Here is a 16,664-nt window from a genome sequence, read left to right on the forward strand (position 1 = left end):
TTCTGGATTAAAGATAAATAAGGCAGAATAAAAATGAGTGAGAAAGACATAGTTTCATTTGGAACATTTCAAATTATAGGCACTTATACAAGAAGAAATATTTGGTAGACAGCGATAGTTACGTATCATTATAAAGTGTTAGAAACATGAGTTTCACAATCTGAAGAACATGTAGATGACATCTGAAATCAAATGAAATTACTCAATAGAAAGCAAGATCTCTAAATATAGGAGATGTGACAGGGCCATGCAATTAAAACATGTAAATCAAGCAAACAAAGGAGAGCTGAGAAGCAGCACTCTTTGTAAGACATGAGGCATGAACTTTGGAGTCAGAATGCCAACGCTGAATCCTACCCTCTATTGTTCACTGGCTTTGAATTTTGACAAGGTACTTAGTATCTCTTCTTCTAAGTCTCTTTGTGAACTACCTCAGAGAATATTTGGATGTTTAAATAAATCAATGCTTATAAAACACTTTGAATAATAACTGGCTTTCAGCAAACACACTTCAGTTTTTTGCTGTTTATAAAGTATTATAATTATTTTAGCCCCAAGTATTGATCTTCATTCTGTGTTTTGTTTCTTTACTGTTTCTTATTTTTCTGAAGGCAATGGTTTGTTTATCTTATTTTACTCCCGAATTCTAGAGAGACTAGAATGAAGTATTATTAAATTCACAACTTATTTTATATGAAAAGTAAATGTTAGGAAAGATAAAATCAATCCTTTCTTCATGAAACAATTACACTGTAAGTAATCTTAGGAAAATTCTCTCCAGGTACATTGCAATGTAATCATTTGTTTCTAAGGAGTAAATTGATAAACAATTTTCTCCAAAGGAATATTTCTCTTTTCTTCTTTTTCATTGTTTTTCAGATTTTAGAATGAGAATTACTAAAATGTACTTCTCGTACATTCAAGATGTTTCAGCACTTAGAGTTAAAAATTCGTTCTTAACATAGCTGTGATCGTCAGATATCAATCGGCACTGGATACTCTGAATATGTAATCTCATATTCTTCTGCTTGACTGAGCTTGCTACAGAAATTAGGGAAATGAATGTGGTCAGATTCTCTGAATGATCTCAAGATGAGGGAACTTGATTCAATCTAATGAACCGTGACAGAGCATGTGGTTACAAAACAGGGTATCATTCAATGTGGGCTGTAGCCACTATCCTCTGCCCTGTATCTACATTTTGAGGATGGCATATGAGATAGGATGCCTGCAGGTGGCTCCCTTCGAGACTTCCCCATCTCTTGCTCTACTTCATCACATGTGTGGGAGTCCTGGTACCTGGAATTTATCTTCTGTGGCTTTATCTTTCTGTAGCAATATTGATTCTGCTCAGTTCAGGTACCCTCTTACCACTGGATCTGTAGAATGCTTCACACAGAGCTGTTGAGGGTCTCTTGTCAGAAATCCATGTTTAACATTTTCACTAGTCCTAATAAGACTAAATTCACTTTTAAATTCAAGACTATGAACATGAGAATATGTCATAGTAACAGAGATAAATATTAAATGTTCAGAGACCAGCTCGTCCCTGCAGGAGTACAGTGTTGGGGGGAGCTAGATTGAGATAAAAAGTAAATAGGAGAAAAAAGGAAAAAATACTCTGAAATCGAAACTGAACACTCAATGTACAAAGCAAAATAAAAGGAGATATGTCTCTACAATAGTCCTGGAGTAAACTGGTTGGCAAGACAAAAGGGAGATGAAAAGCATAGACATCTGATATCTGAAGTGCCACAATGTTTGGATGTCATACTGTGCTTACAGAAGTTGTCAGAGAAAGTGGTGCCATAAAAGCAGCATTTTGAAGAATCTTTCATTTTAAGGAAAAGAAAGAATTCAATTATTCAGAATTTATAAATCTAGAAGTCTTGACTTACATCGAGTGCCTGTTTTGAAAGGTTGTTTCTCTTTCCTTCCAGCAAGATAATTACATTTCATGAATTTTCACCTTTTTCTGTAGAACAAATGTAGTAAATATTTTAAGATTGCACATGCATAGTGTATTGCAACAACTCACATTGCTGCTATAACATAAAATCATTCTTAAACAATGCATACAGAAATGGCATGACTTCCATAAGCTTTGCTTATGGATGCTGAAATTTAAATTTCATATAACTTTCATATGCCATAAAATATATTACTTCTTTAACATTTTTTCAGCTACTTAAAATGTAAAATCTATTCTTATCTTTTGGGTAAGAATCAGAAAGGGAGCAGAAATAGGTCTATAGATCAGACCTTACAAGCCTCTGGGCTATAGAATATCAGTCAGGATTCTTAATCCAACATCATTTTGAAAACTTTTGAATTCTCCTCCAAAATCTTTTAATGGACATTTGGAAGGAAAGAATCAAAATAGTGAGTAAAACAGTAAAACCAAAGGGCACTGAACTAGTTGCTCAGATTAACCATATTAACCATTGGGGTGGATGGGGCAACATGTTCTGAAAGCTTCAGAGAAAAAATACTTAATGCCATCTCAAACACTCTGAGCTCAGCATTTGGATATTTTAAGAACAAAGACAAATGTGGTATTTCTTAGTTTTATTCAAGCTGTTTATCATCCATAAGGAATGCAACACAATATAGTACTCAAACACAGTTAATTAAGTGGTGTGTGTGGTACCTCTAGGGTGTCACTTCACACAAGGAAACTGCATACACATATGCTAAACTTGACAAATGTTAGACTGAGACTATTGACAAATACAGAGAGAAGGACTTCCATTAATGTTCATGTGATATCTCTTTCCAAGTGTTATTAGGTGGAAAGTAGAGAAGATAGGTGTCATCACGCTAGTCCACATAAGTAAACAGACTGCTGTTTCAAATTATATAGACTCTCCCTCATTTCCTTAAGGCAATTTTGTTTTGATCTTTGCATTGGCTATGTCTTATAAAGCAAGTAAAATCATATATTTTATTATTTATCTTTAATATTTTCCTCTTGGTTCTATTGGCTTATCTATATCAGATATTTATGAGAAAAATAAATAGGCAGAATATGGCAATTCATTTACATGAAGACATAAGTATGAATAAAATTGGAACTCACAAAGTGAAAATTTCATAAGTATACACAACCAAACCCCTAGCCTCAGCCATTGCTTTTAATCTCCTTCTTCCCTATTTCTTCCCTCTGGCTGTTGCATGGAGTTACGAGGGCTGTCCCATTTGTATAATAATCGTTCACCCAAAATGGACTAACTCTGTCCACAACTCACCAAGATATATTTCTATTCAGCTTTATATTTACATGTATATGATGAAATAGAGACCAAATAGTGACTTCATCTAATTCTAAAAAGCCATTTATTTAAATTGTCCACTTTAGTATAAAGCATGATCAGCTGTGTTCAGTAAGTTTTGTAGAATTAAATTTCCTGCCGATTTCTTAAACACTCTTACATATGAAAAATATTTTAGAATGTTACTTATTTTAAATGTTTCCAATATTTGCTTATATTTAAATACAGAATGGTATATTAATAAAGCTATAAGGAAAATAATATGTCCAAAGATACTTCTATCAATTACTGTTTTGGAAACACCTAGAACTGGATCATTACATGATTTATTTACCTATTTTTAATCATATAAAGTTAGTTCATAAGATCATAACATTAGCTGGAAGTAATCCTCGCCCATTTTTATGCTGAGAAGAGTAAGCTAGAGAGGTTACTTTAAGCTAAGAAGGAACTTTACAAACTTTAAATGAGATCTCACCTTTGATATGTTGAGAGCTACAGAAAACATCCAGTTCTTAAGAATCTGTTACCTGACAATACCACTTTCCCAGGGGTATTTCTGTGAATAAATGGTTAAATGATCATAAATGATACACTTTGTTTTCATTACTGATTATTTACCCTGGAAATTAATTATCAAGTCGATATGCAATTAAATACATAATAATTTTTTTCACTATGACAACTACAAAGAGATATAATGGAATTTCTATAAGCAAATCCTCACTCATAAAAAATAAGTAGATGCAAAGAGTACATATTAGAATTAGACTAACAGTATTATCATTTTAAGGTATTAAAATCTTGTAACCCTATTCCTAAGCTTTTTCTTTTGTTTTAGTCTCTACATTAATCAAGTTAGAATTATTTCAAATTAGGCTTTTATATTTTATTTATAGCTTTTTACCATTACTAAACTATGTATTTCCATTCAAACATATTATAATCTATGATTTGTGTAAAAATAATTTTTCAATAGACAAAAAAATTGATATATTAAAACATATTTTTTATATTTTTCACAGACTTGAGTCAAAGGAGCCTTTCTTATCTGTTGGGTGAGTATATGTTTAAAAGTTTTCAATATTAATTAATTCAATTTAACCAAATCCTCTTAGATTTCCAGTCATTTAGCCCCATATTAAAATCATAACATCTCATTACAAGTAACATTATTACCTAGGTCTTATAAAGACTCAACAAAAATGCTTCCTAGATTATTTTGTGACCTTGAAATTTCAGTGATGTATACTTGGTACATCTTGTATTTCATGTAAAAGCTAAGCAAAGTATGGTGAATATTCATGTTCTACAATGGAAAAAATGCTCAAAATTTCTCTAAACTATAGCTTCACACTTTCTAATTCATTTACTCATGTTTTATTTGCTTTAATCTACTGTTCTCTGTTTCTTTCCTTTCCTTTCCTCTAATGTTGTCTTCAAAAGCTATATTTGAGTTTTCTCACCATTTGCTTTATCTCCTCAGTTCACTTACACTAACAGCTATTCTGAATGCTAGGCTCAGGAATCCTGAGGCAGATATGGGTCAGACTGATGTTTGCCCTGCCTGATAGCATTGTTCTGAGTTATGCTATATGTTCTCCTAATATATTGTTGACAAGGATCTATTTTCAGACGCTTAAAATGAGTTTAGAATCAGAAAAGTTTTTAATCTGGTCTATCAAATAATTCTTTGAGTAATACTTTAAAATGTCTTATAAAGGAAATTTGCATGCCCAGAATTACGGTAAATATATCAAAAGTACTGGAAGACTTGACCTCTGGTATAAAGGAAATCATGCTGTATAATGTTATGTACATGTGGCCACTAGAGTGACTATCTTCATGCTTACTGACCAGAAATATGAAATGCAGATAGATTTTTATATGATCAAATCAATTTTATTTTATTACTTTGTTCACAGCCCTAGAATATTTCAGTCATTAAACAACATGGTTCCCAATTCCCTTCAACCCACAATAGCCTTTCAGAAAGCCTTACAAATCATAGAAATCAAGATAATTGTTAGAGAAGGTAGAAGAGAAAAGCGGAGTATGTGCATTTTACTGCAAGATTTCATGAAAAAATCAAAGGTCAAGTTGATCTGGTCTAAAAAAATACCATTAGCACCTACTTCTCTTCTACACACTGATCATCAGCTGCTATTGTTAAAGACCTCTAAACCTGAAGAGATCTTTTATTTTGAATGCATATGTGTCTGCCCTTGAGTCAAAAGGACTGAAGTAGCTTCACTTCATGCCTCAATTACTACAGTTTCTCTGCATTCTTTTTTTTTGTTCTCTTGCCTATTTTGAGATGAAATAATTTTTCATGGTATACCTCTGTTAAATAAGGGCAGATCACAAGTAATTTTTTTTAAACTTAGCATAAGTTTGACACTCAATGTTAATGTACCGAAAAACACTTTCTAAAAAAGAAACCTGTATACTCAGCAAATGCCTGCAGTAAGAACACTGACACAACACTGTTTAGATATTTCTTATCTTTGTGTGTCTTAAAAACAAGATAGAGTGAAATGTCCACCTCAAATTGCTTTGCTGAATCAAATTGCTCTGCTTAGCTCATGAGAAATGTGTGCCTAATTTCTCCATTCTTTTCCAAGAAAATAGTCATGTGCCAAACAGAATGGGTGCAAGATCTAGTCTATGGTATTAGGCGACATAAGTGCATAGTGTTGAATTTGTCTCCTACCTGCTTCCTTTACGTTAATTTTAATTACATGTTTTAGTAAAAGATTTGTGAGCTCTATTAATGAATAAATCACTGCTAAGTATTGCATGCTTTGGCCCATTACCTACCAATATCTAAAGATACTCAATATATTTCTAAATGTAACTTTCACCTTCATAATCTCTGACAGTTATAAAATAGCTACATTAGTTTGCTACTGATGACAAACCTTTTAGAGATGAGTGCCCAAATTGTAACCCAAAACCTGCTTATTTATTACATAGTGCCAACACTTCCCTATTGAAATTTTTGTTTATAAAACACTAACATCTTTTGTCTTAAAAACAAATAACATGCATACCAAAGGGGGGCTGCTACTGGTTAGGGAATTACTGAATCTCCGGCCCACTCCTCAGTTAATGTTTGTAAAACAGAAACCAAAAACAATAATTTAGGTTAAGCATTAAATAGTATTCTTGGCTTATAAGAATTGCTCATAAATGTTAGCTATTATTGTAGTTCTGGAATTCACATATTATGCTGTAAGTACTTAATCACATATCTCTGAAATACTCAGAGAATAAAATTCCATTTTTATAAGCAGTGATTTAAGTTACATGTGAAAACCAAAGTAAGTTTTTGTAATAGAAAAAAATAGAAATTATGATGGAATAAATCAGCAAACAAAATCAGTATACTTATTGTTTCAGCTTTTAGAGAGTGCCAAGAATTATGATTTATGTTTTGTAAATAGGAGATATCAATACACTTCATGTGCATTTCCCCTAACAAGAGCTTAATTCTTTTCTTGATAAATGTAAAATATTCACTTGGAAATAAAATTTTAAAGTGTTATGACATAAACCCAATCTGAATATATCACTGGAAATAAATTCATAAAAAGTTATAATATCAAAATATATTTGCTTACAGGAAAAGATCAAGGGCTTTGGAAATGAAGTTTAGATTTCAGATCTTCAAGTTTACATTTCTCTAAGAAAAGTTTGCCCTCATATGCACGAAAGAAGAATTAATAAAATAATGTCATCAGGAAAAAAAAATAAGTTGTAGCCTCCTCTTTCCTCAAAGTATTTTCCCTGTGGCATAATGGAGTGAAACATGAAAGCTCATCCCAGATTGATTGTTTGCCCAGGGAAGGTCATTAGATCACCCACATGGTTTTATTAGTAAGCAGACCTTAGAACCACTGTCTAAATTATCACCCTCCTTCATTCGTCCGATATACTTACATAAGTCCCTTTTATGGACACTTACAGTCTGTGGAATTTCTTCAGAATCTTTTGAACTGTAGCTTTTAAGGCCCCTTCCTATTTTGATGCATATAATGGAAGTTACCACTCTAACCTAAGACTGTCTTAGAATTCATCATCAGAGACTAGAAGAGATGTAAGGAGCTCACAGGGTATGCCATGGAAGTTGTCAGACTGCCTATTCTGAACTTTTAAAAATATCATCCCAATGTTGCCCTAAACTTAAGGCTGAGATACTAAATTTCAAAATATTAAAAAAAATTTAAATACTAAAAAATTAATGTGTCTTAACTATTAATAAATTGCTATTTTAAATCTTTGTAAATGTATTTACAAAGATGTATGTATTTTACATGATATTTATAAAGTATTATAAGTTTATTACAAATATTTAATATTAAGTATATGGTGATATTATTTTAACAAATAAATTTAAATATCAAAATTCTGTCATGTCAGTTAAGATTTTAAAAATAAACTAAATAACTATGCTTTAATGTTGTGGCTTGTGCTCCATGGTTAACAAATGCTATATGGCTACTCATCCAATCATCTTTGAATTAATACAGTTTTTGGCATAAGCAACTGGCTGGCAAGCACAACGTTGTGAGTTTGATCCCTAGTACAGAAAGAAAGAAAGAAAGAAAGAAAGAAAGAAAGAAAGAAAGAAAGAAAGAAAAAAGAAAGAAGAAAGAAAGAAAGAAGAAAGAAAGAAAGAAAGAAAGAAAGAAGTAGTACAGTTTCAAATAATGAATAAAAGTTTTGTTGCAAATACTTCATTTTATGAACCATCAGATAGATCCCAATTTGGAAATAAGCTGGGAAAGAAAATGCATCAAGTTTGCATTTAGAACAGTGAGTAAGATTAAAGTGTTCATCTCAATTAAGATTCTAAGATATAAATCTTAATTTAAAAGCAGTCTTGCCTTGAAAAAGCTTTGTAAAACTTTGTGATGAAAAATACTGATGAGTGAGGAAAGAAGCTTCCTCTCATTTCAAATCTGAGATATGCCGAGGCAGTGCAGGATTTTTCTTTAAGTACAAGCATGTGACTGTTTCCATGAGGCAGACATGGAGCCACTTTCAAAATATACTCAAGGCACCAAAGAAGAATTCCAAGAGATTATTCTTGCCTCTTCAGCATGCAGTTGACCTTTCAAAAGAAGACTTTTAATAAGATTCAGTTGTAAACTGGAATTGAAACTTTGAATTATGTTAGTCTTCTAGTTGATGAGTTTTTTATGATTAACTTTATTAAGAGAATTAATTATTCCATGGGTAAATTTTTTTCAGATTGTTTATACTAAATCAGCATAATTTAAGTAACTCAGAAAAATCGAAAATTTACTTCATACATTTCAGGATGTATTTACCAAATCTGGTTGGGAGATCTTCCAAAATGTGTCAAGGAAAAAAATCATCACTATTACTTTTGTGGCATGATGCTGTATGAGTTGATCACGGCCTGGTTAAGTCCAGATCACCCAAGTCCCCTGAGATGTATGAGATCCATTATAAGGTTACTTAACTTATTTTTTGAATCTTAACTGAGAACTATTCCACTAAGTCCCAGTAAGAAATAATGTCAGGACAGCAAAGCTCGGTTTGCATCTAAAAGTGATCACAAAATTTCTAAGTTATATTTTATTAAATAATTTTCCTTGAAGAATATTTCTTCTCTTTCTTTCTAGTTTTTTGTTTGTTTGTTTGTTTGTCAACAAACTGAAGGGAATAAACTCAAGACCTCACACTTGCCAGATAGGCACTTATGCCACTGCGCTGGCCACCCCTTCCTTCTTTCAAGTTTTGAACCTAAATGTGAATCTTCAATATAGTTTAGCTGGCATAAAAAGTTTGCTAACTTTGACATTCCTATTAGGTAAAGCTTCATTCTGTTTTACTTTTATCAAAGTTTTATAGGAGACTTTGTATTTAACTACAGTTGCCATACATTGTTATAAAATCATCTACCTGCTTTAACAGTACAAATTTAGTGATTTATCTTGCTTAATATTTAATGTCACAATGACATTTCCTAGCAAGGAGGCCTGGGTGATATTTTTAATTCCTTTGAACATTGATTTTCACACCTATGTTAGCATCTAACTTTTATAGTTGTTATGAGTGGGATGATACTCAAAGTGCTTAGATTAGTATCGTATGCATAAAGTAATAGGGAATAATTGTCAATTGCAATAATATTGTATATAACCATCAAGTTACATTATAAAATTTTTCCTCTTTGTTAGGTACACTGAATCACAGAAATTCCAGCTAATTAAAGCCAAGGGTGTAAATGTTCTAGAAGGATGGTAATGTGATTGAATTCTGAGGGGAGAAGTTCAGAAGACAATAAATTCAAGACAGGAATGAAGGGACTGCTTCACTGAGGAAGAAAGACAAGAAAAATAAGATAGCAGCATGAAGGTAGTTTCTGAATAAATACACTTAGATTTATACAAAATATGGAGTACAATATTATAAACTTTAATAGTCAGAACAATATTGATTTAGAGACGATTGGTAGTACAGCATTACAAATAAAATAATTGCAGGAATTCTTTCAAATGATTGATGTCTACCAATCATGCAGGAATTAAGAGGTTGTCTTAATATAGGAAATGAGAATTTTTATAAATTTGCCAGATTGTCAGGAAAAATTTCAAGACAGAAGTTGAACCTGTGTTTATCTTTGCAGAGAGTTAAAAATTCAACAGAGAGGTATTAAGAATGGCAACCATAACAGAAGGCATTGGGCGAGTGCCAACCAAGAGAAGGAACTGTACCAACCATATCAGATATCTCTGTCTAGCAAGCTGGCAAAGTTCATAAAGACAAGGCAGAGATGAGATTCAAAAATTAAGATATAGCATGCACTGAGAAATTATATTGAAAAAGACGCTGATTCGTCATCCTCTGGATGCGGTGGAGTCATTGGACCATATTTAGCCATTTATATGCTTTGCTCTTAACTGCACAGAGACACTATCCAATGCAAGGTTATAGTAAAGCCACTTAGAAAGCTATTGCAATCTTTCAGACATCACCTGACAAACAAAAACCAGACTGGAACTGAGTTGAATGAGAATGGAAAGGAAATGCATGATAAAGTATGATTTTCTTTATCAAAATTAGTGAGTGATCCCTTCGTTGGTCCTCCTGTAGACTGGGTAGGATCACGGGGACAAAATGACAAACTAAAATACAGATACACCGTAGAAATGAAAGGGAGGTTAATAACAAAATGACCCTAAGCTTTTAATATGACCATCTGACATCACAGAATTACTAATAGCCAAGTCAACACCTGGCTTTTTATGATGTGGTTTCAATTTTCTCTATATCTTTAGGGAGAAAAGAGACAAAGAGATAAAGATAATTTTCCTCTTTGAAAATTTATTTTCCGTTGTTTTTACACTCAAGCAATGCTACCACAAAATTAATGATTTCTTTAGAAATTGCTCTTGCTTCATATTTTTTTCTGGGCCCTTCGGGCTACTTCTCTGGAGAACACATGAAGCTTCCACAGCACTATTTTTGTAATCTAAAGCAGTTGTGCTTCCAGGCCTGATGCTACAACTGTAATTTTAATTTATCAACCTGCCACTCAGTGAAAGGCTGTGAAAACATTTGAAAGCTTAAACCCATCATTTATTTCTGCACCTGTCAATGACACTCTTTTTTAGTTGTCAAAATCATTTAAACTGCACCCTGATGGCATATACAATATCACCAATAAATTGGATAATCAATCATGAATGTGCATATTTTGACAGTGACATCTTGAACTCAGAGGCTTTAAGATATGCTTATGTAAGAAGCACGGACCCTCTACTTTCCAATAATAAAATACCATGTAGTCATCAAGAAGAGTCTTACTTGGTCCTTACAAATAAAATGCCTCCAAAATCAGAGGAGCTGATGTGATTGAAACGGCTTTTATTTCTTCAGTGAATAGTTCTCCTCAGGGAAAAGGAAATAGCTGCAGATTATTGCAGACAGAAATAGAGAGTTACATGGAGGGAAGAGAATGCATAGCATCATTAAATAGATTTATGCAAGTTCTTCTTATAAAGGAAGCAATAGTGCAATATGTTATAACTGATGGTATTTCAAAAGAGTGTTATCAGCAGTTCAATTACTAATTTTTTGATATAATAAAGTATCATATCAACTCAGATGTCACAATTCACATGGGCTTCACTTTGAGAATTGATATTTTTAAATATCATTGGAAAATTTTCTTACTCAAAACTTGGATATTTCATCATATCAATCATGAAATATTAAAACCATTTAACCCAACAATATGTCTGTTGTTACATAGGCTATCTGATTAACATAAAATATTGCTAGAATTCTGAAATTTAAAAAATACTTGTTGAGAAATCTAAATGATTCGAAATGAGGAATCTAAATAAGATTCCTAAATTCTTATTTATTAAGATTTTCAATCCTATTAATTTTGAAAGATGAACTTTATGAGAACTCTTTTTAAATTCCATTGAATATTTATAATCACTTCACATCATATATTTTTAAACCAATGTTTTCTATTTATATATATATAAGTATATCTCAACTATGTATCTCACATATATAGAGATATATCAAATCTCTCTCTATATATATTTATATATATAAATATATATCTCAAATACATATAAGAAAATAAATAAACACACTGAACATACATAAGAACCCATTCATGAAAAAAACTAATCTTTTGTGTTGCTGTGGAATCAGATGCAAACCAACCAAAGCTTTGAAAGATATGTTAACCCACAAACCGTTATTTCCCTTTTGCTACTGGTACATTTTTTCAAGTCATAAAGTTTCTTTGGTGTTGTTATTGTTGCTTTTCAATGCTGTAGATTAAACCAGGCATATCATGAGCATTAGACAACAAGTCTTCCAGCTATACCCCTAGTCACTAATTTGAAATTTTTGAAGTCTTATGTCACATCTCAAAATGTAATCATACAATATAATTGATGAAGGATACACATATGGAATATATTGAAACATATACAAATATGAGTAAATTATTTAGATTTTGTATATATAAATTTAAAATAAGGCAGAAATGCCACAAACTTTTAAAATTAACCCTGAAAACAACAATCACTCACTAGAATATAAGAATTCAAAAAAAAAAAAATCAATCAAATGTTTTTAGTTAGTTTATTTTACACTTTTAACCTTTCTCAAAGGAAAATAAAAACTAAGCACATTAAAAGAAAATAAATTTCTTTTTTTTAACACCATGACTTAAAGCTAAGTTTCCAATTGAATCTTAATTGGTTGTCTAAATAATTTGTGAGCAGTAAAAATAGCACTCATTTTAGATGATTTAAAGTATTTACTGCTGTGTGTGATGGCACATACCTATAATTTCGTCACTTGGAAAAGTGAAGCAGAAGGATCTCTGGTAGTTCAAAAACAAACTGAGCTAAAAAGTGAGTTGAAGACCAGCCTAAACTGCACAGTGACACCTCGTCTCAAAAAGACAAAAAAAAATTTATTTATAATTTTTTTATTCTGCATTGATCAAATAATATTCAGTGATTTTCATAAAGACAAAGTAGATATAATTCTAAAGTCCCAGTGAGCTGCGATATCTCTGTAGAGACCCACAGAAGGTTGGTAGCCATTTTGAAATGGAGTCTTCCTAACTCCAGTGGGGTGCTTTTGTTGAGAGAGCTGGTAATTTCTCATCTCAGTGTCATGTTCATTTCAATGATCATGAATGTCTAAACAAGAGCTTTAATTATTCATGAAAATAATCACACGCATTAAAAGTTATTTATTGATTTTAATGGCATTGAGAATCTTAGATTTTCATTAAAAATGTGCTAGGAAAGGTATAGACTTACTTCCCAATTGTCTTTGCTTCATCCAACTAAGATTGACTGTCTTTATTTTATCAGCCTCAAAATCTGACCTTTTCAATACTTTTAGTGACATTTTCAAAATACAAATGCTTTGTGATTCAAAAGGGTTTTCTACTTAAGTCTGCAGAACAAATCAGTTATCATAGTAAAATTGAGAGCTGCCAAATATCTGATAGCCCAATTGGATCCTAAAAATCTTGAAAACCTTTTTAAAAATGAGGCTTTCTAGAAAAGTTATTCTAAAAATGTCTTCTGTAAATCATGGCCCTGTGATTATTCACATTAATCTCAGAAGAACTGTGTCAGACTAACTACTCCAAATTCCGATGTAATGGCACAAGTCATAAGAGTAGAAGGATATCCTATAAATCAAAGCACTCATTTCTAGTTTTTTTTTTAAATTACCAGCTCTGAATTTTAAACTCTAGAAAAAGGATTTGATAGTTTTGCTGGCCTTTGTACAAGGAACAGCTGTCCAATTTCATTAAGTACATCAATTCATCATTTGAAGGGCACCATCTGTGTGAAAAGTATTGGGTGCTAACAATGTCTATTGCTATTCGGTAACAATGTAGGAGACAGAGACAGTTTGATATTAAATACTGAGCTTTTGTTATGTATTACAAAGTTCACACCACCAGATCATCACTGCTGGAGAATTTAATAAAGTACAGTGTTTTGGCACTTAGTTCTTACAATATCAAATGAAAAGGATACCAAATATATTTAGACTTAACTACCTATTAAAATGTGTTACCTTTTCTGTAGCTGGCATTGTTGAAACTACTGTTAATTACTTAAATCTCCTAAGTACAAGCCAGGAGTTAAAAACAAGAAGTAGACTTCATATAAGTGGACTTCATCCTAATTAAGTTTTCATTCCCAGGTTCTTGATCTTATTTTGGAATATCAATTCATTTATATATTTAGATAGATTTGTTAAGCACAATATTTTGATCAAGTCATAAAGCAAAATGTAAAGGTGGATAAGGACAGTGTTTTTAATTGGATATTCAATAAAACTGTCAATCAATGTCAATCAATGTACCAGTCTTGACTGGTAAAACAAAATAAAAGTAGATATCTATTTTTTTTTTTTTTTTTGTCTTTTTGAGTCAGGGTCTTCGCTATGCAGTCAGGCTGGCCTTGAGCTCACTTTGTAGCCCAGGCTGGTCTCAAACTCGCAACAATCATCCTGCCTCAGCCTCTGGAGTGCTGGGATTACAGGCATGAGCCATCACGCCCAACTTTGATATTTAAATTTTTAAATACCACTTTTACAATTCTATGATAACTTGGAGTATGGTTTTGTACAAAATCTGAGACTTTGATGGCTTGGATACTTTTAAAATAAACCTGGTTATTCATTACAGTAAGTTTGGAAGCCTTAAACAAGACTATCTTTGGCTGTAAGATAATTATTCAAGTAAATAAAACAAGCTGTTATCTATAATAATGCAAGGTATTAATTGAGAACCCTAATCTACTGACCAAGAAAAAAAATTTTTAAAGAGATTATTTATAACATAAAGCATGACTTTCTAACTCTTAGAAAGATAGATAATAAAATGTTGTGAGACTGTTACTATGTAACAGTACACAAAGCCAGCCAGACTTGGCTTCCACTCTGGAGACAGTCACACCTTCAGGCTGGACTAATGGGCATCTTAGAAGAGAGGCTGGAGGAAATATGGCTGAAAATAAAGCAATGGCCACCTCTAGGGAGACTGGAGAGTACCATGTGCTGACCTTTCTTCAACTCCTCGCTCTTTTCCCATCCTCCGCCCTTTCTCTTTTCTTCCTACCACTCTCTCTCCTCCTTCTCCCCTGTGAGTCCTCTTTCGTGCCTTTTCACTTGCCTCCTATTCTCTTTTCTTCCCCTTTTCTTTCTCTCTCTTCCTTTCTCCTCTCATTCTTTTTTTACTTCCTCCACTGTTTTCTTTCTTTCCTAATGCTGCTTTTCTCTCTCACTCTGCTATTCTTCTGAAAAATGTGTGTGCATTCAGTAGGGAGCTCCTTTGCCTTGCATAGCTGTCGCCTTAGAAAGAAAAGGAATACATCTTATATGTTTACTTCCTAACACTCCAACCTGTCCTCTTGCTTCTCTATTGATTTAAAACCTCTACCAGTATTTTAAAGGCTAATACAAAAAATAGAATGACCACTATTTTAAATATTATACAGGATGACACTTCTCTTTATTCTGAGCCAGCAATTTATCTTAAGAAACTTAATCATCTGAAAGACCTATACATACTGATATTTAATATTTCCAGTATTTCCCCAGGATTCTGACAATTCTGAACCATCATATTGCAATGAATGACTCCCAACAGCCAATAAATGTTGTACTCAAACACACATATATGTGAACATGCACACCACACACAATTACAATAACTTCTATTTAGTTTAGGGTGCCTTGCTCTGAATATAGTCATTAACAAAGAACCACCAGATGTTGACAACGTATTAAAAAAAGAAGGAAAAACCACAAAGAAAATAAAACTCCACAGAAATAGAGGAAGTATGGGGAGCACAAAACTAAAAAATTCTATAAAGAAAATCTAGATTTAATATCTGTAGAAAAAATATAACATTATAGATGTATTGTATTTATATTTCTAAAATATTAAAAAACAAATACATGGAAAATAAGAGAAACAAAGTTAAATCATTTTATCAAAATTTTGAATTTGATTAAAAATTTGGATTGTGAGTGCAAAAATATCCAAAAAATTAAAATAAACACTTTAAAACAAATGTACAAGCATTCAATATTTTATTAAGAGCTGTTGCACTAAAAGTAAAACATTATCAAATAAATACTACAGACTTATGTTCTCAAACTAAAAGGAATGAATTTTGCACAGCAAAGTGCTCAGCACAATGAATCAAACCATGAAGATGCAGACCATTGTTTTTTATAGAATAATTATAGTCTATACAGCGACTGCAAACATTGAATTAACACACTGTAAACCACTGTTTCTAGAGGAAATATAGGATTGGGTTTCTGAAAACTTCTGCTCAATGTTTTTTTTTCTAGTCAGGCAATGCATAATCTTGCTTATATGTGTTTCAGTAGAAAGACACCTTTCTTAATATGTATTCTTGACTCATTAAAATTGAATTCAGAGCCCATAGCAATATAGTCCATATCTGAAAAGAGCTTATTTAAGCATATCTTGTATTGATAAGAAACTTCACAGACCTCTTGCTTTTAAGAACTCTAGACAGCACTTCAGCATTATATTTGGAAACATTTAAAGCAGCGCAATCACAACAAAAGAACACAAAAGTGCAAAAAAAAAAAAAAAAAGCCCACAGGAAAACCATCAATAAAAAAAGATGCTTGTATACACTATGATATTTAAAACAAGTGCCATAATGTCATGTGCCACTTTGTTAACTGACTCCAGGTAGGAACACATACATTTGATGACTTGAACTTTTTGTGATTTTTGAATGATTTCAATTTTGCCAGTTTTGTTTGTGGGATTATAAATAAGTTTGCAAACTTACAAATATGGAA

The 16,664-nt window shown here is 32.1% G+C and overlaps 1 protein-coding gene across 7 annotated transcripts in view; it reads left to right on the forward strand.

Annotated features, from left to right (window-relative positions):
- Positions 1-16,664, forward strand: part of Ralyl (RALY RNA binding protein like) — a 725,971-nt gene that overhangs the window by 606,513 nt on the left and 102,794 nt on the right. For all 7 annotated transcript variants that reach the window (XM_063257506.1, XM_063257505.1, XM_063257504.1 and 4 more), the window contains one exon: positions 4,298-4,330. In XM_063257506.1, coding sequence (XP_063113576.1) covers positions 4,298-4,330 — 33 coding nt within the window. The remainder of the gene's footprint in view (positions 1-4,297; positions 4,331-16,664) is intronic.

The sequence above is a fragment of the Cavia porcellus genome, unplaced genomic scaffold (genome assembly GCF_034190915.1).
Source record: "Cavia porcellus strain 051 isolate PalLab524CR breed Dunkin Hartley unplaced genomic scaffold, mCavPor4.1 scaffold_10, whole genome shotgun sequence".
Classification (NCBI taxonomy): Eukaryota; Metazoa; Chordata; class Mammalia; order Rodentia; family Caviidae; genus Cavia; species Cavia porcellus.